Source organism: Apus apus, chromosome 4 (assembly GCF_020740795.1).
Source record: "Apus apus isolate bApuApu2 chromosome 4, bApuApu2.pri.cur, whole genome shotgun sequence".
Taxonomy (NCBI): domain Eukaryota; kingdom Metazoa; phylum Chordata; class Aves; order Apodiformes; family Apodidae; genus Apus; species Apus apus.
Window position 1 is genome coordinate 36,341,589 of NC_067285.1, and position 24,589 is coordinate 36,366,177.

The 24,589-nt window shown below is 41.3% G+C and overlaps 1 protein-coding gene across 4 annotated transcripts in view; it reads left to right on the forward strand.

Moving 5' to 3' along the window:
• Window positions 1–24,589, forward strand: part of PCDH15 (protocadherin related 15) — a 455,276-nt gene that overhangs the window by 284,215 nt on the left and 146,472 nt on the right. For all 4 annotated transcript variants that reach the window (XM_051618391.1, XM_051618393.1, XM_051618392.1 and 1 more), the window contains 4 exons: window positions 4,659–4,852; window positions 10,855–10,987; window positions 16,571–16,650; window positions 22,737–22,830. In XM_051618391.1, coding sequence (XP_051474351.1) covers window positions 4,659–4,852; window positions 10,855–10,987; window positions 16,571–16,650; window positions 22,737–22,830 — 501 coding nt within the window. The remainder of the gene's footprint in view (window positions 1–4,658; window positions 4,853–10,854; window positions 10,988–16,570; window positions 16,651–22,736; window positions 22,831–24,589) is intronic.

Consider the following 24,589-nt stretch of genomic DNA (forward strand, 5'->3'; position numbering starts at 1 on the left):
GGCAGAGCACTTAACTTCACACCTCAGGGCATTAACAGCTGCTGTGCTGGAGGTCACAAGTGACAGCAGAAAGGGAAAACATGGTAAAACTGCAGGCAGTGAAGTGTCTACCACTGAGCTCTCGCTCACAGTAGAATTAGTCTTGAGCAGTAACAGTGTTTTCAGTTATACACAGGGACAGATTTTATTTAGAGCCATTAAATAAATACCCCCTCTGGGACTGGTTTGCCATTACCTCAAATGCAGCTTCTCAGTGCTAGATCACTTTGTCTCTTTGAAACAGTTTGTGTTCATTCCCTGCACACAGGCACGTGTGACTGCAGCCATCCTTCCATACAGGCACACACTAAATGATTTATTAGAGACGTGTTTGGGTATTTGCAGCTTGGCATATGCTCCTGGTTTACAGCTCTTAAACAGGCATCTTGCTGTAAAGCCAGAGAACAATTTAGAGGAAATCTTTATGAAAGTCATCTCTGAACCACACTTAATGTTTTATTTATGTGGTTATTTGCAGCCCGTTGCCTTCAGTCCATCAGCATATTAATTTCCACCTACAAACTAAACATTATTAGCAGAAACAGAAAACACAACAGGGTTATGTTTGCATCTCTCAGTAAATACAAATACATACTGAAGTAAAAATAATGGATAGAGATTTAATGAAATGTCTGAAGAAGATATTGAACAAGTATTTTGACCTACTCTGTTAGTGTTAGTGTTTTCTTGGCTCAAGTTCCAGAATAGCTCCATCACAACCCTGTTTGCCCGTGACACACAGAAACTCATGACTGCTTTTCCTAGTGAAACTAATGGCTGCAGGTTAAATGTTGAAGCCCACCTTCCTCCCAGTGTAAAGTGAGTCTGGACAGAGCTTATATAGTGACCAAGAATGTGTCCTTGTAAGTTGTTAAGCTGTGGCTGCAAGTCCCCTTTTCCTTCCAAGAAGATCACTTCTTACTGCAACAGAACATGTACCTATTTTGCAAAAGTTTCAACACCTTAAATGTTAATGGGCTGAAGCTGTTACTGCTGGATGCAAAAAGTATTTTAGGAAAGTAAAATAAATCTTGTTTCGTGCTTCTTTCTGCGTATTTTAGACAATGTTTCTGAAATCTTGTTAACTATGAAGCTCTGTCGGTCTGGGACAGCTGGAGAGGGAATGTATAGAATCATGTATTATGGCAGCTGTTAGGCTTTAACTCTGTTTAATTCTGGTTTTGATTCCTGCTTTTACTCCCCAAAACATCATTCAAATCACTTATCTTTTCAAGCACTCAGTGTTTGTAAGTTTAATTAACCTTATTAATCTATGTGCTTGTGTAGTCAATTAATTTCATTTTTCAGGTCATCCCAGTAAAAACTGGCCTTGTTCCAAACCCTGACATTAAATACTTAGGGCCCTGCATTTTCCATGAAGACTTTATTTACCTTTTTGTGTTTTGTTACTTGTGAAGTTCAGTGGAGAAGGTTTTTACAGCACTTTTCTTAACTTTGTCACTTAGTTTGATAGTTCCTGTCTATGAGGATAATGAACAGTTGTGTATAGATACTCTAGAATGAGTGATTAAAGCAAAGCAGTTTGAGAGGGATTTGAACCTTGGGAGGGTGCAGAAAGTCAGGTTTATATGCTGAGTTTGGGTATGTGGAGACTGATCATTGCAAGGTAATATATTGATGTATCAAGGCACCATATGGGGGGAATGCAAAGCACTTTCCAAAAGGGCAGTCTTCATAGGATGACTTTTTCACCATTTGAAAAGAAAATACAGAATGAAATACATGCATTCCCAGTAATAATAAAATAACACAGGGGTATTAATTTGGGGTGTTTTTTAAAAAAAAACTTCGAAGAGATCTTCTCTGCTTTGTGGTTTTTTTGAGGTAAAGTATTTATCCTGTGTTAAATGTACAGTATGTCTTAAAATACTATAGGAGGATGAATTAAGACTTGCTCATTCTAGAGCACCAGTGATCAGCTTGCGTTGTTGGAGGGAAGCATCTATGACAAAGAAATCAAAATAAGAACAGTTCAGATATACCATTTTGTTGGAGATTTGCTTTGGATCACTGTGCTGGGTGTGAAAGCAGAATGCTGGGTCCTTCAGGAGAAAAGTACCTCAGCTAACAAGCATTTCACTTGCTGAATACTTTGAGCAACCTATTCCATGTTCAAACCAGTTGCTGCTCCATAAAGTACTCAGGCCCTAGCAGCAGCAGTAGTTTGTCATCCTGACAAAGAAGGTAAACTCCACTTTTTTTCAATTCCCTTCACTCACCTTTTAGCATTTCATTTAATTTAGTCTGTTTAAGCTACTGTGGGCTTCATTCTTGATTTTGATCAAGTTTTTGACTTGTTCCATGAAGTTTCCTATTTCACTGAGCCTAAGTGCATGAAGAATTGAGGTTATCCTATAAAGCAGCTCGATCCCTGAGTTTTTTGCACACTTCCCTTAGTGTGCAAAATGTGCATTAACTTGCATATTACAGCTTTGGGTTTTATTCATCATCTCCCTTGTTCTAGTTGCAAGGTTCAGTTTCTGCTCTTCCAGTTTTTTTGCTTTCCTCAGGCAAAGGTGGTTTGAAAGTTGCAGGTGGTGCTCCAAAAAGCCTGTGACCTGCTGAAGGTTGAGGGTGATGCTGTATTGCTTAATAGGCTATTATATTGTATCCTAAAGTAGCAGAGACTTCAGTGAGTTCCTCTCCCTGGCTGCAGTGCTGCCCACAGGGCTGAGAAAAGGTGTCCAGCAGGGAGATATTTAGCCTGCTCTGTTGGCTGGCCCTGTCTGAGATCATGTCTATTGATCCTGCTTTGGACACCCCAGTAGTTCCTGAGGTTTTGTGTCGTTGTGTGTTAACCTTAAATCCTGGGCTTGAAACCCTACGTGCAGTGCTGCCCACTGGCATGTGTGTTTGTGTGAAAGCTAAAACAGATAGGCCAGCAGAAAGAAAGTCCATATCTGTTCTTTATTCACTGGAGGAGCCCTGCAGGGAATAATTTCTGAGGCTGGGATCTTTTACTGCTTAGTGCATCCTGAGGAGCTGTGCTGCTGTAGCTGCTGGTGCCCCTTGCTGGGAGCAGCAGCAGCCCCTGGTGCCATCATTCCCTGGCATTTCCACTCCCCTGCTGTTGGGAGGGAGCAGCTGGATGCAGAGGCAGTGCTGCCACTACCTGCTGTGGCCTCCTAGAAGTTCAAGTTCTGTTTGCACTGCCTTGTCATCCCATACAAAATTAAGAGCCAACCTCAAAACCAGTGTGTGTGGGGGCAAAATAACCGCTGTGGGAAGAAGAAATTGACCTTATAAAGTCCAGAGGCACTGGTGCAGTTTGGTGGTGCTTTGGTTGTTCAACCATAATGTAACTGAATGCTGTATTCCTTTTCTTTTTTTTTTCTTTTTTTTTTTTTTCTTTCCTGAATGTGGTAATAATTAAAGTAGAATTTTAATTGTGGTAATACAAGTCAAGTGCATGGCACTGTGAGCAGTTTGCTGTGTGATAATACATTGCATGTAGAATGACTTGTGTTTTCCATATGTGTGTGAAGGAAGAGGAGAGAGCAACAGGCTTAACTAGGACATGGGGCTGCCAACGGGCGTGACGGAGGTGTGGGCGCAGATTTCTGACTGTTACAACAGGGATCTGATCTGCAATCTCAAATGTTGGGTCTGTGTTATGGCATTGCAGTCAGGGCACTGGTACAGCTACCAGCACCCACATAGGATTACTGAGCTGTGGTTTCTGGCTGTGCGTGGAAATGATTCAGCATGGCATATGTGGGATAAACCCACTGCCTTTCCCAGGGGCAAGGTAAGAACCCCCTCATTTCCAGTAACCGTAATCATTATCGTTTGGCTCTAAAATCTTATACCTTAGATTTTTCACGTGCTCAGAATCAGTTGTATAGCAGAAACAGGAATGATGATGTAGCAGAGAGATGGTGTAAAGGCAGCCAAGTCCAGCAGTACATGCTGGGTTATCAGACAGCACAGAGGTGGCCCCAAGCATCCTGTCAGGCAGGTATTGTCATGTTGCCATGTGAGATGAGCCTTGCATGTGGTTGTGTTTCCTACCCATGTACCCATATGGGAGAACAGCTGCCATTTCTACTCACTTGACTCCCTTTCAGGTACATGCACACCTGAGTAACACAGACATCCTTCTCCAGTTCCACCTGACAAGGGCTTGTAATACAAGACCCAGGCAGCAGGATTTCTGGCAGTAACAAAGTTGGCAGTTTGAAGAGTGTAGAGAGCAATGGGAACTTCAAGTAGTTAAAGTAGTTAAATGCAATCCTCTTGTTACATTTGCAACACAATAAGTATCTTCTTGCCACCTCCCCCCTTTATAGGAAGTGTTACCAATTCCAATCCAAAGAGATTAAACTTGCTCTTAATTGGTTTTCTTAATTTGTATCTTAAAATAATGTGCTTGCAATCTTAGGTAAGCAGGTTTTTTTCTGCTTCATGATGTCTTTACAATTTAAATGAAGGATAATAGGTGTATCCTTGTTGTACAGTAATTAGAAATTACTGCATATGTTACAGGTGTTCAAATTTCCCCTCTGCTTCCTCTACCCCTGCTGAGTTGCCTTGCAAAAAAAAACTATTAAAATACCACACTGAACCATGCGTGCTGACATTCTGGTTTTGAATTGCAGCTCACGGCTGTAGATGCGGACGAGGGACCCAATGGACAGATAGTGTATGAAATTTTGGCTGGGGATCAGGGAGACTTCACCATCAATGACCGAACAGGCCTTATCAGCATTGCTCCGGGAGTGGTGCTGGCAGTGGGGCGCTCCTACGCTCTCACTGTCAAAGCATCCGATAGTGCTCCTCCTGCGCAGAGAAGGTAACTCATCTCCTAATGAAACTCATTTGCTCATCAGTGCTTAGCAGCACCCGACAAGTGTGGCACAGTCTGTAACCCCACGCTCGAGTACAGTTCAATGTGTTCTGTTTGGTGTAAGGATCATCTTTCGGAAATGTGTTCTGTTAGAGGTCTTTCACTTTTTGTTCCCTGTTTATGTTTTCCTTACAGTGCACGGTTTTCATTAATTCATTTGCTTATGATGGTCTGTTTTTTTTTTTTTTGAAGTTCACATGTCGTGCTGTCATTTTGCATGCCCATTTGTTAAGAGAAATTGAAGTGAAGGGATGTAAGCAAGAAAACAAGTGAGAAAGGAGCTGCCTTTTGTTTATAAAGCAGCTTGCTGTGATGCAGAAAGGATCAGAAACAGTCTGGTGGCTGGGCTGGAGACCTTCTCTCCAGGGGTAGGGTGTGCAGGGCCATTGAGACGTGCCTTGCTGTGAACATACTTGACAAGCTGTGCCAATGGTGAGCAATGCCCCCACTAAGACCTCCATTCTTACTGGTAGAATTATTTCTATTCTCCACCTGATAAAGAAGAGCAGCCTGCAAATTTAGCATGATTAGACCAGGTTCTCTCATGTTAAAAAAAAAATAAAGATACCAAGTCCCACTTAACTGCTTCTTTTGAGTTTGTGTTTTGAGTTTGGCAATTGTGCACAAATAGCATTTCATGAAGGCATAGAAGTGGGTGTATAAGTGGCTCTCATGTTCTGGGCCTGGTATTGATAATGTGACAACCTCATTGTCCAAAGAGAATGACACAGAGGGAGAGCACTTCCCAGCATTTAAATCTCCCACAACCTTTTATCTTCAAATGGGGAATGTAAGAAAGAAAGATAAGATAAAAGTGGAATTTCACTCACTGGCTTTTCTTCAGGACTTGTTGCTTCTATCATGTCTCCAAGAAAGCAGCTCGTAATGTGCTGTTTTAAAATATTTTTGTTTTCCAGTCACTGAAGTATTCGGATTGTTATGTTGTTCATAAAAGTAGTATCTGGTAACCTCATCTCCTGGCTGAACTTTCTTCTCCTTTCTCTCTTGCCTGATAAGCCCTCTCATAGGGTAGCTGCTAGGAGGCTGAGGAGAAGATTGCCAGCTGCTACCTACTCACTGTTGTGTGGTACTAGCATATTATTGAAGTGGAGCACAAAAAACAATAAAGCCAACTTCAGAGAGCTTCAGAGTCCAGCAGTGTGGCCCCAGCAACACTAGCCCCTACAATACAGCTTTGATTGCTGTCAGCTCCTTTGATGTTTGAGGAATCTTTATATTGTCTAAAAATACATACCGCTGGTGGTGCGTATTGGGAGCATGTGCTGCCTCCTCTGGAGGTGTCATTATTGCAATAGTCTTCAGAAGTGGAAAAGCTCTCCTTTCTTGCTTCGGCTTGACTCCAGTTTTTTGGAATTACAGCGGGCAGTTCTCTTCATAGCTTTTAATGTGGGTTTAAAAACCCACTGCATCCAGGCAGTATTCCCACAGTTAGGGTGGGTGGCCCTGGGGCCAGCCTGGCCTTGACCTGAGGTGCATTTGGGGCCCAGAGCTGTTTTTTCTGTGTCTGTGAAGGTTAAAAAATCATGGGTAGGGCCACTGGAGCTTCCACAATGTGCTGTGGAGAAAGAACATGGATGACTGACTGTCTGGTAAGAGACATTCAGATAAAATGATTTTGCTCCCTTCCTGATGTTCTTCCCGTGAGGCTGGAGAACCAGAAATGAACTGCTGGTGCTTGGAGCTGAGTCCTGCCATTTTAAACAGAGAAAAGCCAGGGAGAGGTCATAGGAGCTACAGCTGAGAGGTCATAGGAGCTACAGCTCTGAGGTCTTTAAAACTGTCTCCTTCCTTCCTTCTGGCTGTGAGGTGGTTAGTGATTCACAGTTGGGGTTGTATTTAGTGGTGCACGTTGCCTTGGTTGAGGCAGTAACCAGCGTTGGAACTTCTAGGAGCAGGCAAGGTCTAGGCAGCCATTACACATGTAGACAGGGAGGTCTGTGCCCTGTACAATCAGTAAAGGATTTCGATGTAATTTCAAATATTAAGCATTTTTTCCCAAACCTGGATTCTATTGCAGGACATACTAGACTATCTGTAGCCATGAGTAAACTGCCTGGGCTCCAGCTCTCCCCTCGCTTATGCACAAAGCCAGGCCAAACAATTAAACCTGGCTCAGGAACTGTGGCTCTGCAGCCTGTGTGAGCACAAACTGAAATTGAAATGCATTCTGTGTAGCATTTTTTAATAGTATGACACATTAAATCCCTGACAGGTGAGTGTGCATAAAACAAGGTATTTTGTTGGGTATTTTTGAAGTTTCTATAGCAAGCATCATTAATGTAAGTTATTGAGGTGTATTTAAGTACACTGAAATACTTTCAGTATATTAAAGGTTCTACATAGTATTAAAGTTTAAAGATTAAGTTTAGTTTTTTGAAACTGAAGTTGTAGTAAAGCATATAGGGATTAGCAATTTCTGTTATTGAAAAACATTAGAAGAACATTTGTAAAATCAACAATTTCATTTCAGACCTCAGCCTTTTCACCACTGACGTCAGACGCCTGTACAGTGGAAGGGTGCCTCTTGGTGACAACAGTGATCTGCAAGATCAAGACTAATTTAGAAACTACCTGATCATGAGATAATTATTCCATATTCTGTTATTTCCATAGTGGAAAAGTATACATTGTCTTAGACTTGCATATGCTGAAGTTGTTGGAAGGTTCAGCTTTGTCTCCTTTTCTTCCCCAAACCAAAGCAAATTTTGCCAGCCACTTACATGGGCTTTATATAGCACACATAAAATGAATGGTGTTGTAAATATGACAAGTGCTAATTAGAACTGGATTGGGGGGGGGACAAAGTAACTTTTTAATATTATGGTACTTGTATTTTGTGGGCTACTAGTGCTCTGTTTTTATTATCTGATCTTAAAGATTTGAAGAAAATTTGCTGTATTTTAGAGCTTGATAGACAGTAAATCAATTTGGGTATTATTAATATGCAGCAGGATAAGGAAAAATTATACAGAACAACATATTTTTATTAAATATTCAGCAATGGAAGAGATATACACACTAAACTGCAACTATTTGATGGTACATTATACACAGATGGCAGCTATCCCAAGAAGATATGCAGCCCTAGTGCTAAAGTGATATTTTATCTGCTAATTTATTGTGTCTGATGTTGAGCATTTGGTAATGGTGGGGTTTTTTTATTCCTTTTTTAAATATCTGCTGAGGCAGTGATCTGCAAATCCAGCTTCTTAAAAGCTCAAGGGTGTGATGCAAACGTTAAGGATCATCCAACGATGCACTTCAGTGCAAGTTACATTCTTGTGTAAAAGGTGATTAAATCCAGTAAGGACCTGGCTATTAAGTTGGAAGCAGGAAGATTCCTGTCTCCCATGTTTGTAGATGGAAGTGAATTTGGCTCCAGGGGGAAGTGGCTATAGGAAAGCAGCATCTGAAGCACTGCTGACTTGGGAAGGTTGGGATTGCCCTGGATTAGCTGGTAGCCAGGGTGTAGGAGCACTGGTGGATGCTCACTGGGCTGCCATGACATGGCTCGTGGTGGAGCAGTTTAACATGGAAGGCTCCTTAGGGTCAGCTGGTGTATGGTATTAATGCACAGCTGTGGGGCACCTGCCCAGCCACGCGCTCACTCCCTCCCCTCCTCAACAGGATGGGGTGAGAATAAGATGAGAAATCTCATGGGTTGAGATAAAGGTGGAGAATGAGGGTTAAGGTCAGCCCGTAACACCACTCTCCCTCTATTTCCTCCCCACACCTTTCCTGCCCAATCATGCTCTCCACACAGGTGTCCAGATGGCTGCCTCCTCCTTCCTCATCATCATCCTCCTCCTTCCTCGCTCTCCTCTTCACCCTCCTCTCCCCCAGCTCGGTGCTGACAGGGTTTTTCCTCACCCTTTTCTCCTCACCTTTCCAGAGCTTTTCCCTGTTCTTACACCGTTTCCCTGCAGCACCACCAGTGGGGCTGAGGGGCTGGGCAGTGACTGGCTGTGGGGCAGCTGGAACCGGCTCTTCCCACCCTCGGGCAGCCTCACACAGACCCCTCAGCCCCTGGGCACGGGCACCCAAAGCAACACAGCTGAGGAATGTGTCTGCCTCCTGCTTGAAGCAGCTCTAGGTACATGTTCCAGGGCTGGAGAGGGACTTTTTATAAGGGCAAGTAGCAATAGGACAAGAGGGAGCAAATTGAAACTGCAAAAGGAGAGACTGAGAGGAGATGTGAGGAGGGAATTCTTCCCTGTGAGGGTGGTGAGACCCTGGCCCAGGTTGCCCAGGGAAGCTGTGGCTGCCCCATCCGTGGCAGTGTTGAAGGGCAGGTTGGATGGGGCTTGGAGCAGCCTGGGCCGCTGGGAGGTGTCCCTGCCCATGCAGGGGGGTGGAATGAGATGATCTTTAAGGTCCCTTCCAACCCAAACCATTTGGTGATTCTGTGAAAATTTGTGGCGGAGCTGTGATGAGCGGGAGGCACCAGGCTGGGTTTAATCCCCCCGCTCATGGGGCTGTGGAGCTGTGTGTGTGGACATGTCCCTAGGGACAGAGCATTTAAGCCATTGGTGGTTGGATTCTTGGAGCATGGTGCATGGCACAACCCCCAAGCCGTAATTTCCTGTTGTGGTGTTGCAGCAATGCTCTGCCCAGCTCCTACCAGTGGCACCAAGTTGTGAAACCCACTGGCAAAGGGTGGTGGGAAGCACCCATCACACAGTGGTGACTGTGCTTGGTCAGAATCCTGTACAGTTAATTAAAAATATTAATGATGTGTTGGTTTGGTATTTAATGAACTCTTTCAGTTTTCACAGAAGCTATTTCAACTATAAGATACCTGGGAATATCTTGTAGGACTCTCTAAAAATCCCCTGAGTTTGCTAGCCCTGCAAGAAGCACCTTGTGGTGTGTTCAGGATTTTCTTTTCTCTCCCTCCCCACTCCTCCCAAAATAATTTAAAAATTTGAGACACACGCCTTTTTCCTGAAACCTTTTCCTTTATGCAGCCCTGTATCCTGAAAGTTACCAACTTCTAAAAGGGCTTATGTGGAGGAAATCTGCACCTGCAACACTTGCTCTCCTCAGGGTTTTGTTGTGAGGCATGAGTTCTGTGGTGACATACAGAAGAGAAGATGAATGGGATGACTGAGTGAAGATGCAAGAGAAAGGTCCTTTTTTAGCCAGATATTGAATCTCTCTTTCAATTCAGGGAGTCTTTTGGCTCCCTTTCTCAATCTGGAGCAGCTGAATAGAAGTGTGTCTCTGCAGGATTTGTAGTCGGTGTCAGTGTTCCCAGAAAAGCCTTCAACTTGCAAACTGGAATGCTGTTTGCAGGGTATTTGGGTTAGGGGTTAAATGCAGTTGAAGGGCTTCCCTTGGTGGGTTTTCTAGTCTCCTGTATTGCCATGGCTCAGTAGTCTGAAGTGGGCTTGGCTGTATCTGTGTGAACCTCAGTATTGATGCAGCCTATTAAAGAGCTGTGTTATGTCAGTCTTGTCTCAGCATTATCCTCTCAGTCAAGATTTTCTGTTCCCTCTCTTCCAAAGAAAGGTAGCAAGCTGCGACAGCAGGGGTGTTCCAGGGCTGCATATTCTGCTTGCCAGGAGCTGTTACTGTCTCAGAATTTGCCACACTCTTCTAGAGGACACAGTATCACCAGGGGATTACGAGTCTTCTTTGTATGTGTTGCATGTGCAATGCTGTCTTAACTGGTTTGTTTTTCAAGGAACACTTGGGCTCCTTTTAAATAAATTAATTAGCTTTGCTTCTCTTAACGTGGCAGCCTGCTTTATTTTCTTGATGCAGAATGAAAAATACGTCCTGAAGCTGTTACAGGAGCAAAGGGAGGTTGTTAGCACTAGACAACACACAGTGTATAAAATAGACGTTGTTGGCCACCCCTGTGTTTGTGGATTTATTGATTTTTGACTGGCTTTGACTTTTTTTTTTCCCCCCTTGCATTGCAGGAGCTCTATTACTACTGTTTACATTGAGGTACTTCCTCCCAACAACCAGAGCCCTCCCCGCTTTCCCCAGCTGATGTACAGCCTTGAAGTCAGCGAGGCCATGAGAATTGGAGCTGTTTTGTTAAACCTGCAGGTACAGATGCTTCCCTGTAAGCCTTTACCATGTTCCTTCTCTTTGTGCCATGCCATGCAGAACCCAGTCCTTGCATACAGGGGGAGAATACAGTTTATAGGGATTTAGAATCATTTAGTCAGAATAAATAGTCTCTTTTACATAGGAAAAGTGCTTACATGGATATTTCAATAACTTTTTTTTTTTTTTTGTGCATTATATGTGCTGAAAGGTACTATAATCTGTGTGTGGGACTGAAGTATATGAGAGAAAAATTTCCATGAGTGGCTCAAAACTTAAGAGGCCTATAATTTTTAATGTTTAAATATATATGTATATATATTTGCCAGCAAATCAGAGGAGCTTAGGACATTCCACATCTAACTCACGTGGAATTTCCGTGAGATTTTTGGCACTCAGCTGTCTTCAGCCTGTTGTTTTGAGAAGCATCTGAAGATGCTTTCCTGATGTAGCAGGGGGGATGGACTCAATGATCTTCAGAGGTCACTTCCAGTCCCTCTGGTTCTATGATATTTACTCCCCTTGTTGTATGTAACAAGTGCTTTTAACAGGCTAACAAAAAGCAGAGGTCCCTGTACTAACTGACCACTCAATTTAGCTCTGCAAGTGGAAGCAGGGAAAACACATTGGTCTTGTATTGCTTACAAATAGAGCTGCACTGACATAGTTTCCACACCCGGGTTACTTCTCTGTGTGCTGCTGCATAGCTAATGTATCAGCTTGCTTATTTACTGTTCCCTAAGCTATTGCTGCATTGTGTTCTGTCAACATGTTTTGAAAGCCAGCTGTGCCAAAGAGGTAGATAAATTACAAATCTCTGGATGCTTTTTGGGGGACTGGGAACTTATTATAAAAGAGTAATATGGCCTCAAGTCTAAAGCAATAAGCTCAGTCCAGCATGCTCTCCTGAGCATGGTCCCTGTAAACATGATAGTATTATTTAGGCTTCATATGAAGGCATTTGTATGAAGCAGACTGGAGATACCTGAGCTAAACAAAAACCATAGCAAGATCATCACCTGCTTTGTGTCAGTGCAGCTCCACTGAAGGTGCTGAACTCAGTGGAATTAGGTCAGTTCATATCAGCTGAAGTGTGGCTCTTTGTGTTTTGCACATTCAGTAAATGCACAGGGGACAAAAAAATTACCCAAACCACAGTGTGTGAAATAAAGGAACTTTAATTGAGTCACAGAGGCAGGTGAAGAGGTAAGTTTCTATTAAAATGCTTTGCTGATGAAAAGTAAAGATTATTATGGATGGTTAAACTGATTCACCTGCGCTGAGGGAGGATGCCTCGTTTGGCTCAGTGCTGAAAATTAACTTCTGACATGTCTTTAATGTCTGTGGGGCAGAGTTGAGGAGCCGTGCTGTTCAGGAGCCTTCTCCTCACTGGTGGGGAAACACTTGGTTTTGGAAATGCCAAAGCCTAACGGGAGCCAGAAGCAGCTGAGGAACAGAAATATTTGTGTTTTCTTGGTGGTGCTGGGATATATGGTGAAGGCCTGGAGGCAAAAAAAAACTATTAGCAGCTTTTTTAGTATTTAAGGATTTTGCACACTTTAAATGTGGTTAGAAGGTGAACCTCATCGCTGGCATACTCTGCTTGAATGTTTCACTAAACCCCAAACATTCTACCTACAGTTTTCTTCCCTTTTCAAATGATCTTTGGTAAGGTTTGCTGAGTAGATCTGCGAGAGGCAGCCTGTGCCAGGCAAGGCAGGAGAGATGCAAAGCTCTTCTCTTTCCAGCCAGGGTGCTGGTGAGCATTTGGTCAGAACCTGGAAATAACCGGTTACTGTGGCTGGGAAAGAGTGAAATGCACCAGTTAATTTGAGGAGCTTTGGAAACACACAGAAAATATTCTCTTCTACTTCCTGTCCCTGCAATGTAGATGAACCTTAAATTACCAATATGCTATGCATGACTTGATTTTAGCCAGGCAGTTTATGAAAAATCCTTAATTGTTGAATATGTTTTGGCTTCATCTCTAGGTGATTAGTCAAAGACTGCATCTCTTGTAGGGCTGGTGGTCCTGGACCTGAAATGCAGATACCTTGTCTTTCTAGTGCAAGTTCAACTGCCTCATTTTGCATTCATACGCCCATCTGTATTAAAGGACATTTATTGTGTGGAGTATATTTCTGTCTTCATCTTCTTTTATTCCTTGCGTAAAACTGGCCAGGACATTTTAAACATTCATAAACTGAGTATTTAAGCTTATGAAACCTCGTGCTGTCTTTTCTAGGCAAACAGAAAGTTACCAAGTAACCATCTTGGGTATTTTGTGGAATTTTAACAGTAGTTTAAGGTATTGCCTATTTAACAAGTGTTTTCATGTGTAAATTTTTACAGACTTACTTTCATATGTAGTTTTATCAATACATGTAGTGTTTTGGACATAAGGTGTATTTTGGTTGGTGCAGTAGAGTTAAGAGCTTATGCATTTATGACTTTCTCTTGATAATATTCTGTTGGTGTTGCATACAACGTGAGGATTACAAAAACTGAGAGAGAGTGAGCAAGTTATTTTAAAATCCCTGAGCTAGCAAATCGGAAGATCTGCAAAACATCAGAGTCAATAACAATGGAAATGCAGGTCTTTCAACTTTTCCTGTTAGACTTTGAAGTACATGCTCTAAAAATAAAATCTGCTTTCTCCTTTTCCATTAAAACTTTTCAAGCAGATGATGGAAAGTTGTTTTTTTTCTTATACTATTATTTATTTTATATTGTACCCAGTTGATTGTGACTGGTGTTTTAATTAACAACATTTTAGATTAGGTAATGCAATATTAAATGAATTCTACAACATTAATTTGTAAATAAACCACAGAGTTTATTGCATGCCTGGGAGGCATTTATTTCTTCATGTTCTGTCAGCTGTTATTAATAAAAATATGCAAATAGTGTAATATTTCTGGGAGTGTGCAAAACAAGACTGTTATCAGAGTCCAGTTATGTGGAATCATTGTGTACAGTTTATGAAGTCACTGTATGCAGCTGATCTGGAAACCAGGAGAAATAGATTGCTCTTATGTGCAAGTCTTCAGTGTTTTTCTTCTGTACATAATATGTTGATGTTTCTTGGTTTTAAAGAAAACAGAAGTTTTAAAAAAACAATTCTAAACTTCTCCCCCCCAATTTTTTTTTTTAATTTTTTTTTTTAAAGTATGTTGATTGAAAGGTGCATTTTCGTTGGACATGAGGAGATAATAAAATAAACTAGAACCAGTCTTTTATTTTCTGTCATCTTGGAAGTCTCCAGACTTGTTATGAACCAATGTGGACTACAAATAAACCTCTGAGATACCCTTAAATGTGAAGTGAGGACAGGATCCCCTCCAGGCAAGGTGCAAAGAATAAAAGGACCACTGTGATAGATGCCACAATGTGATTCTGATGATTCAGGATCTATGATAGACCTCAGAGATGCCAGCTAGTCAGATTTTCTGCATCCAGAATTTCTGTAGTTTCATATTTTTGGCTCACAGTTTTCTCTTGTCTCTGCTGGCTGCTCTTGTCTTCAGCATTAGAACACCTGAATTCCACTCACACTCTCTAATGTGCTGGCACCTCCTGTCACTTGGTCCCTTCTGTGAATTTCATAAACAAATTTTTATGATCAGTTTTATTCTTGCTTAATCCCATCTTCCGTTTGTAGACTGTGTTGTCTAGATTTGTTTGTGAGGATGTCACACAAGGCAGCATGAGAAGCCTTACTGTGGCTGACACGCATTATTACATCCCCAGCTTTTTCCCTATTTACAAGACCTGTTGTCCTGTTGTAAAAGAAGATAAGATTGCTTTGACATATTTTGTTCTTGAGAAATTTAGCTTAGTGTTATCCATCTCCATATTGTCACCACAGGTACTTCAAAATCATTTGATTATTTATGTTTTTCTGGGAATTGAGCTCTACCTGTCTCTTCTGTGATTTCCTGGCTCATTCCTCTGTGAGAGATGTACCTCGGGTTTGCCCTTCAGCACGTTTGTCCTCTGTGAGTTTTCAAAGAAAACTGCTAATAGCTTTGAGATTGCCTCAGCCCATGTTTTTATACACTAGGATGAATTTCATCAGGCTTTAATTTCAGCAGATGATTTAAAGATGCTCTATTTATGTACATATTCTCTGCCTTATTCTTTATTCTCATCTGAGATTTTACCCCGTTATGGCCACAGTTAATTTAGTTAGCTGCTTGATTGCAGCTGAAGCACAAGAGGTGTTAGCTCTTTGACCTTCTCAACATCATCCTTTCTGCTTTAATACTGTGGCAAGGTACCATGCTCCAAGTTCCCTCTGCAATTTAGATGTTTCTTTGTTATCCTTTTTATTCTTTTCTCTTTCTATTACAGTTTTGCTTTGACTTCTTCTGACCTTGTCTCCATACAGTTGTGTTTGCTGCTGCTTTATACCAGTCCCCTTCATCTGATGGAACCATTATTTTCCTTATACTTCCTTTGATTAATGCAACTTGGTCAGCTACTAGATTGACTCTTCTGCCTGCACACGGAAATTGTTTGTGCTTCTGTCCTTCACATTGAGGAAAGCAGTGTGTTGGTTTTTCTTGCTTTGTGTTTTTGGGGATTGTTTTTTGGTCTTAAGGAACTGCTTTTTAGATAGTCAGCCCAAAGATAGACAGTTCTTTACTCTGGTCTACAGGAGATGCTTACAGAAAACACAGAAGAAAAAGGATGGTTGTTGAACAATGAGAAACACAAAAATGCTCTTCCCTTCTTTTTGATTTTGACATGTCTCCTATTAAATCCTATCTGCTCTTCTTTCAACCTGTTGGTTGGTCTTTATGCAATTCTCTTAACTGTTTTTCCTGTGATAACATGCTTAATCACTTTAGAATTTGAATGCTAAACAGTTGTAACTGAGACAGTTTAGTGGATCGTATTTTCTCTGATATTCTTTTTGGGGAAAAAGTGTGTGAGAAAATGTAACAATTATGTGGCTGCTTTTGGAAATAGCTTAGCTGAAGCTTAACTTCAAAAGCAGTTTACTCAGCTTCTGAAAAGTTGCTCTGTCATCTAGTAGGTGGAATAGACTTGTTTAGGTGCTGCTAATAGTCCTTGAAAGCTTCATCCTGATCTTCATCCCCTTCAAAAGAAATTATGGTGGAGGGCAAGTGCTGCAATGTCTGCGCTGCTCAATGGAGCATCAGCAAAAGGACTGGGATTCTGGTAAATAGCAGAAAGAACAATCTGGAGAAGTAGAAATAAAGAATAGGAACAAAGAAAACTAAACATTCAGTCTAATCAGTCTGTAGCTGCATGAAATAAAAGTAACTGAATAAAGTCTGAATTTCATACCTGCAATACCATGTGTTAGTATCTAATAGTGATTTGAAAGTCTCCATTCATGATATTGTAATTTATCTGTCCATTAAGAATTCTGATATGCCACAACTTTAAGTAGCCCATCCGTAATTACCTCTGTTGCCTTAGTAACAGAGGTATTAGCATCATTCCTGTAGATAACTACTAGAGCTTTAGGGGTCAATTCTCCAGTTTATACATTGAAGGAAAGAAAAGAAAGCTTTGTAACTGACTTCATTTTATCCTTTCTTTTTCCTAAAGGCTTTTGATAGAGAAGGTGACCCTATAAGATACCTCATTCAGAATGGAGATCCTCAACAAGTTTTTAATCTCTCTCAAAGGTAAGTGGAAAAACCCTCAGAAAATAGACTTGTAACTTTTCAGTCAAGCGACTATGTGGGCTGAGAGCAAAAGAAAAGACTGCTAATTAGACATACTCAGCTGTTCCTTAGATTGGCTCTTAGATGTTAATGAGTGCTCTGTGAATGATATTGCACTCTGGAATTTTTCCCAGGGGATTATTTATTTATTTTAAACACTTCAGTAGGTAAAACTCACTGAGGTAGAAACATTCTATTTAAAAGAGTGACCAGGGATTAATTAAACACCTTATACTTGTCAGCTCTTGAGTAATGACAGGGACTTTTTTTGCTTTAGTTTCCTGCCTTCGAGCATTTACGTCTGTAGTGGGAAGTCTTTAAACTGAATACTAGCTTAAAGAGCGCTAGGAAGAGAGGGCATGTTATGAAATTATGAGAATCATGTAGGTCTGTGCTCGTCCCACCACTCCCTTCTTTGTTTTGCCCGTGCAGCTATTCTTTACACTCCAAAATATCTTTCTCTCTTTGCAGGAAGAAGGGAGGGTGACTAGCTCGCTCCCTATGGTAGAGGATGGGACAAAAAAGTAACCTGGGGCTTACTTGTTCAAGGTGTGGGTATAACTGCAAAAAATGGTTCTAATTTGGTGTGAGGGAGAGATTGTACTGAAACAGGTCTGTGTGTTCTGAGTGAGCTCGAGGTTACTCACAGTGGTAAATATCTCATGCACGGAGAATCAAATAATGTGAAAAAAGCCTTGAAGATCCTGAGATGGTGATGCTCTTACACACCAAGAATGATAGGCCCTCTAATAATAATAATGACTTGTGAGGCAGGGAAAGGGACAGCTTAGAGAGAGGAGATTGTTTCCTTGAAGTGGCAGGAGCAGGAGGTGATGTTGTGCTGCTGATGTTGTCCAGTGCATAGGGCTGGAGCCTTCAGTGCAGGCCAGGGAAGGTGTGCTTTGGCCATCATCTCACAGGGAGCACTGCAAGTCATAACTCCAGCAGTCACAGCTCCAGGACAGTGCAGATTTGTAGGGTTTTCTGCAGAAGTGATGCTAGCAAACCTCCCCCTAGCACAGAGCAACTTGGCCTCACCTGCTCTGTGACCTCTAGAACTTGAATAATGAGGAGTGTGCCTGGCTGCATGAGAGCTGCTCCTGAGGGGGGTAGTTGTTTTGTACAGGTTACAGTGCTGTTCACATCGCACCATAAAAATCCTGATAAATCTCCATACCAGAGAGACTTAAACTATGTGTGCAAATTCAGGCCAGCTTCTGGCCTGCCAAACCCATGGTGTGAAAGAATTCCAGAGATCAGATCCTGGGCAGTTCTTGTGTACTGGCCTTGGATGTAAACCACGTGGCGATAGCTGGAAGTCAGGCTGTTGAAGGTGCCATGAATTCACTGCTGTGAATTCAGTCAGGAAACAAATAAGAATTTTCTGATCTCCTCTCCCAAGGCTGCAGGCACAGCACAGCAGGTGTCACCTCCCAGGGTCTGTCAGGGGTGGCTGGGAGTCCTCTTCCATCCCTCCTGGCCTCCAGGGTCCATCACAGGCAGCCTGACACCCCCCAACACACCCCTCAGGCTCACATCCACCCCACTGGTGTCTGAGCACCATGACACACTGAGGGCTGCAGCACAAACCCAGCCTCCAGTTGCCTTTTTGATCTGTTGCCTCTTGGTAAAAAAGAGAGCTCTTTGAAGTGTTTTCTCCTTCCTGCTCTCCTTGCATCTGTTTTCTTGGGAATCCTTTGTGCAAAGTTTGCTTCAGCCTTTTGCGCATTATTTCTAGATGCTGAAATGTCTTTATAGGAGATTAAAGTAGGATTAATATTAAACAAAGCATAAAGTTATTGTGTGTGGCATATTAAGGCTACAGGAATGTATCCTAATGTTACATAAATAACTTTTTAGATACTTTAAGGCCATGGTGGAGGCCATGGACTTAATTCTATCTTGGTTTTTCTCATCTGGAGTATTTTCTTGCGTCCTGGAGCATGTCAGTTGATCCCTGTCTAATTCCCTAACTGGCAACACAAGTGCCAAATATTACCAGGTTTACAACTACCTACTAGATATCATCCTCCATCTGAGGACTGTGAGATGGTTTTACTCTTTCTTCTTTCACAATACAACCTGAGCCTGATCTGTAGTAATTCGGTACTTTCTTATCTTCCCAGGGACAGTCATGATTAAAAGCTGGGGTATTAAATGATTGGAAGTACATCAGAATCCTTGATAAGACACAGGAGTTTGTATAAATTATCCTGTCTCTTGAATAATGTTAAACTGTTGAAATGGAGACAGTAGATTGCAACTGTTCAGACAGAAGGGGGAGATAAAAAGGCCATATGATAGTGCAAAAATATTGGAGAAATTTAAACAGATACATGCAGCTAAAGGTCAATGTTGGTAAAATAGTATTTGTTGTCAATATTCTTAGCCCCCCGTTTGTTTTTTTGGGGGGTTATGAATTAATAGTTGATCATCTAAGTGTTATATGTTTTATTTGCTCCTTTTCTTAAAAAATTCTTATGTTCATATTTTATTACGGTGTCTTGAATAGATGCTGAAAAATAGATATGATCTATTAAGATGACTAATTGATTTGTAGAAACACCTGGAAATAAGAGAACTGCTAAAATACATGGGTTAGCATTTCGTGTCAGTTAATAATACATCTGACTTTCCTACAGCCCTCAAAGGAACTTAATGCCTTTCTTCATAGAGTCACTGCTATTTCAATGTCTGCTGTTTATAAATTAGATAAAAAATCAGTTTAAAAGTGAAATGATCTTTAGTAATGTAGCAGTAATATTAATTGAAGTCAGCTGAGTATTCCTGAGCAGAAGACAGTACATGATATTGGAATCAAAAATGAGATACACAATGTTATTAATTTGTCACCACAAACTACAGGAATAGGTTGCTTGAAATCCCACCACTTTTACACTCCTTGCTTTCTTGTGGCCATGAATGTGTGCAAAGCTTATTGTTAGTCTAATTAGTGTCTTAATAGTCTAATTAAATTATTATTAGTTCCCTTCCAACACGAATGCAGAGAGCTATAATGGCATATATGCACGTTTTAGTATGTGTATATAAGTGCATGTGTATGATGTAATTTACTTTATGTATACATGGAATTTTAACATTTATTCATATGTATATATGGACGTATTTTAATATATACTCTTATATAGCTGCATGTATTTATATTACACTGTATATGACTATATAAATGAAAAGGTATATAAATGTGCACACGAACTTTCTAAGGTCTGTCCCTTGCTCTGGTATTACACTGGACCTTTCCCCTTTCCCTTGAGCCCTCAGGGCAGTAGTTTTCTCTGCAGCATGGGTCTGTGCTGAGCCTTCAGCATCTGAAGCCCTGCCCTAGGAAGAGGAATATGATGCTGGCAGCTTATTCTCCTCACTCGAGGATCCATTTTGTGTCATTTTTGTGTTTGTTGACATGTTCTGTACCACACTTTCTTTTTCCCAGGTGTGTGCACTTTTATCTTAGATTTGAAATTAAGGCATGTGTTGTGTTTGACATATGTGGGTACTTGTTTATTGTTCTCTCTGTGACCCCAAACTGGCTCTGGGCAGCTCCTAAGGTTGTGTGTCATTAGCAGTAGTTGGCCACCAGTGAGGTGTTTGTACCTTGCTTTTTTGCTCCGTGGGTTGTTCAATCTCTGCACAATAACCATGCTATAGCTATGCATGGGTTACAAAAAATGAAGTTAAACTAAGCCTGCACAATTGTAGAAAAGTAAGCAAAAGCTAAAACAACATTGGTATCAGGTACCTGCTCATTAGATAATTGCTCTTTAAAGATTAAACCAGCCCCCAGGCAGGCCAGGGCAAGTCCATGGAAAGAAACGTTATAGGCCCTGAGGCCTTCTTGTAACTTGGCACAAGGCTTGTGGTTTGGGACAAGACACGTCAGCTCCAGATTTACTGGGTTACAAAGCCACACAGAATATTCCTGTGTCCCATCGGTTTGTACCAACCTCCAGGAAAGTGTTTTACCCCCTCCAGGGGTAATGGTTTTAAGCTGGAAAATGGTAGATTTAGGTTAGATATTATGAAGAAATTCTTTGCTGTGAGAGTGGTGAGACCCTGGCCCAGGTTGCCTAGGGGAGCTGTGGCTGCCCCATCCCTGGCAGTGTTGAAGGGCAGGTTGGATGGGGCTTGGAGCAACCTGGGCTGGTGGGAGGTGTCCCTGCCCAGGCAGGGGGGTTGGATCCAAATAATCTTTAATGTCACCTCCAACCCAAACCATCCTCTGATTCTGTTTTAGGTACAATGAAGTTGCTAGCTGGTCCTTTTTTGAGGAAGCTAAACATGACACATGTTTTACTTGTGCAGCAATGAGGCAGGGACCGAATGTAGCATCTCCTAAAACATCCTCATCTTTGATTACTGAGCCTGGATATTATTAACCTACCAACTTTTCAATCCTAGGGGAGAATTATGCTCCCATTCACTGTTTCTACCTGTTTCTGCAGTATTTATTTGAAGAAACTGCTGGCAGGAACAGCTTGCCAGGAAGGGTGGGTATTTGTTTCTGCTGAAAACATTGCAGCAGAAACTGCAGAAATTTATAGTCTAGGTAAAAAAATATCATTAGGTACAGATGATGCACATCCAAGCATTCTGGATAATGAAAACCCACCTAGTTTGGTGGTACTTTGCACTTGGATTTGGCCTTTTTTTTTTTTCTTGTTTTAATTAAACCTCTTTCTGAACAAGTAGCTGTTTATGTTCTGTGTCATTAACATAGAATGTAGGTTCAACCAATTAAATTTATAACTGTGCCTGCTAAATGGCTGTGTCTGTTATGTCCATTAAAAATGAAATAACAGATGGAAAGTCACAGCATACCAAGATTCCAGCTCATGTAGATTTTGCACTGCAAAATCATGTGTTCTTACACTTTTCTTAAAATATTAGAAGCTGACCCTGACCTGTTTGGTGCACTTATAAGGAAGAAGCTGCTTAGCCATGCAACAAGACCATAAACATCATCCTGGATCCTTGCTTGTTGGTGCATATTTATTAATAAGCCTATGGGTTAGGTGGCACTTGAGAGAGATGTCAGCCTATTACGCTCTCCACCAGGTTCCACTAAACACCCAAATCCTGTCAATGAAATGCAGAGCTTTAGGGCTGATCAGGGAAGTACCACTTGTGCCAGTTCAGTTAAGCAGGGTTTAGCTTGCTTAGGCAGAATTGTCAACTCAGTGGTACTTCTTCTGGTGCTTCCTAATATAAAAGTGATCAGTCCATGGTGGGATCTTGCCTAAGTGTTGCTACATCACACCTCCAGGTTGCTTCCAGACTTCAGCATGAGGAAATAGCATCATCCCAGAGAACAAAATCCAAACTGTTTTGTCTGTCAGCAGTTACAGGAATCTGCAACGTTTTCAAGCAGCATTTTTGTAAAATTTTGTTTGTTGGTTTTTTTTGGTGCAGCTTCCAAATGGCCCTTCAATTCACTGTCTTTTAAAGTGGACATAGATAATCCCAACCCACAACATTTATCTTCGGCAATGTTTGTACCTGTATTAATATCTTGGTATTAGGGAAGAGGGTTTATCTGTGCCTTCCCTGAAAAGGTATTAGCTCATTGCAGCACTTGTTGCAAGTGGAACAACATGCAAGTTAGTAGCCTTTCCCTAGAAAACTCTGAGGAAGACTCATCCTGGTTTTCCTGCAATTGGCTGCTGCAATCTTCCCGGGAACATCAGGACTCCTCTGTGATAAATAGGCTGCTGTGATTCTCCTCATTTATTATAGCAGTGCAGCTCTCTAACAAAGGAGAGTCCTGTGTCCACTGTAGGCCTATTTTGTAGAATCCTGTAGATCACTAAGTTGTTACTTTAATCCTAAATTATATATGTATGGAAGCAGAAAGCATTAGAAATTGGCTCATCATTTTTACTAACCTTTACCTACACAAAGCTTGCTTCCCAGTGTAATAAGGCCTAAAAGCTTAAGAGCTTGCTTAAAGGGAGACATTTGTAGAACAAAAGTGCTTGTAGATCTCTTAAAACTGTTGTGATAACTTTTTTATGTTTTTGTTTTATTACTAGTTCTGGACTGCTAGCCTTAGGAAAGCCCTTGGACAGAGAAAGCACTGATCGCTATATTCTGATTGTTACAGCCTCGGATGGCAGACCAGATGGGGTGAGTTGCCTGTGAAAGTTTAAGAAAATGGGCTGTTACCATATGGAGTTAGGAACTTGAAGTAGTCTGATTGGTGTCTTTTATATGGATCTTGATCAAATCTATCCGTAATCTGCAACACTTCTCCTGTATCTCAAGGTTTGTGTAGATGTAGCTTGTGTATCAACAGGGTAATATCCTTTGATCTTGAAACCAAGTGACTTTGCTACTACTTCTGCCTTTTAGTTATTCTTCAACAAGAACCAATGCAGCCAAGGTTTTGTGTAACTCAGATCTGTGCATCTTCTTAGTATTTCTTCTCTGTGCTATTAAATAACCAGTCTTCCTTTCTAAAGATCAGTTGTGTGGGCAGCTATATTACAGATATGTACTTCATCTAGTCAAATGCAAGGAACTTTTTCTGTAATTGACAAATGAGAACACTGTCCAGCCTCAGGGCTTTTTTAAGCTCTCTAGAAAAATCTAAGAAAATGCCCTGCTGCTTTTCTTAGAAGACAAAACTTCTATCAGGAGTTATTTTTGAGTCTCCTGTGTTTGGTGTGATCAGACATGCAGAGCCTCTGCAACCAAACCAATAAACTGCTGCTCACATTTGTGTTTAGTGTAACAGAACTGTGATTTTCAATTTCCATGGTAAAAAATGGAGAGCTGATGAGGGTGTGTGTTTATTTGTCAAGCAGAGGCAATGGAATTAGTTTTCCTGGAAGTCTGCAACAAGCCCCACAGGGAGTTTTACCGCAGTTGGATTGTGCAAGGTAGATTGGAGTGCTGCAGTTCTGCTGTGGGCTTGTGCCATGGAATAACAGCATAGATGGAGGAGAATATCTGACCTTAAAATTAGATTGTCTAAGGGCAGATCTAAGATAATATATCTGCATTATCTGGACTGTTCTAGGAGGCAGTGTTCAGCTTTGAGATTGAAACAGAAATCTTTGACCATTTGCTATGGAGTGGTCATGAAAGCTCTTGGTTTGGACCCTCACTCCCCTTGTCATCCCTGCAACAGAAGAAAATCTTACATATTATATCTAGGACTTGCTCTTTTCCCTCTTTTAACTTCTTCTGCTTGTAAGGTTTGTATTTCTGCTCCCTATTTACTCAGAAATTCCCCCTCAAAAAAAAACCAAACCAAACAACAAAAACCCCACAACAAAACAAAACAACAACAACAAAAGCCACACAAAAACCAAACAAAGCAAAACAAAAAAGACCACAGAACAAACAAACAAACAAAAAAAACAACTGAGAAAGATTTAGAGCCTTCACACAATTCTGTGTCAATATGGGATAACAGGCCCTACACCTTTTCAATTAAAAATCTGGTTCCAGTTATCTTCAGTAAGTCACCTTAACATTTGTGATTTGGTTACTTTTGAACTACTCTCCGTGCTTGGTAGCTAGGAGTCCAGTTGTTCTCATGTCTACCTTCCACCTGTGGAATCTGAAGATTTCAATAAAGGGCTTGAGTTCTGTTTCAGACTGTGTTATACTGCTGAAGTACTACCTGGGACATGGAAGGCTGCTGAAAAGATACTCCCTCCTCCTTTCATCTAGAGATTCTTTCTCTTTATCCTGGAACTTAACTGGACATTTTAACACTCAGAAGCTAATAGTTGCTTTTCTAATAGAAACCCAGTGAATCATGGCATGTTGCTTAACATAAAGTAGTTGTACAAAGGTGAGATAAGGCTTTTGAAGCCACACTGTGGAAAAACCACCTAAAATAAACCTTGAAGGGTTTAATTAGCATTGTCCCTGA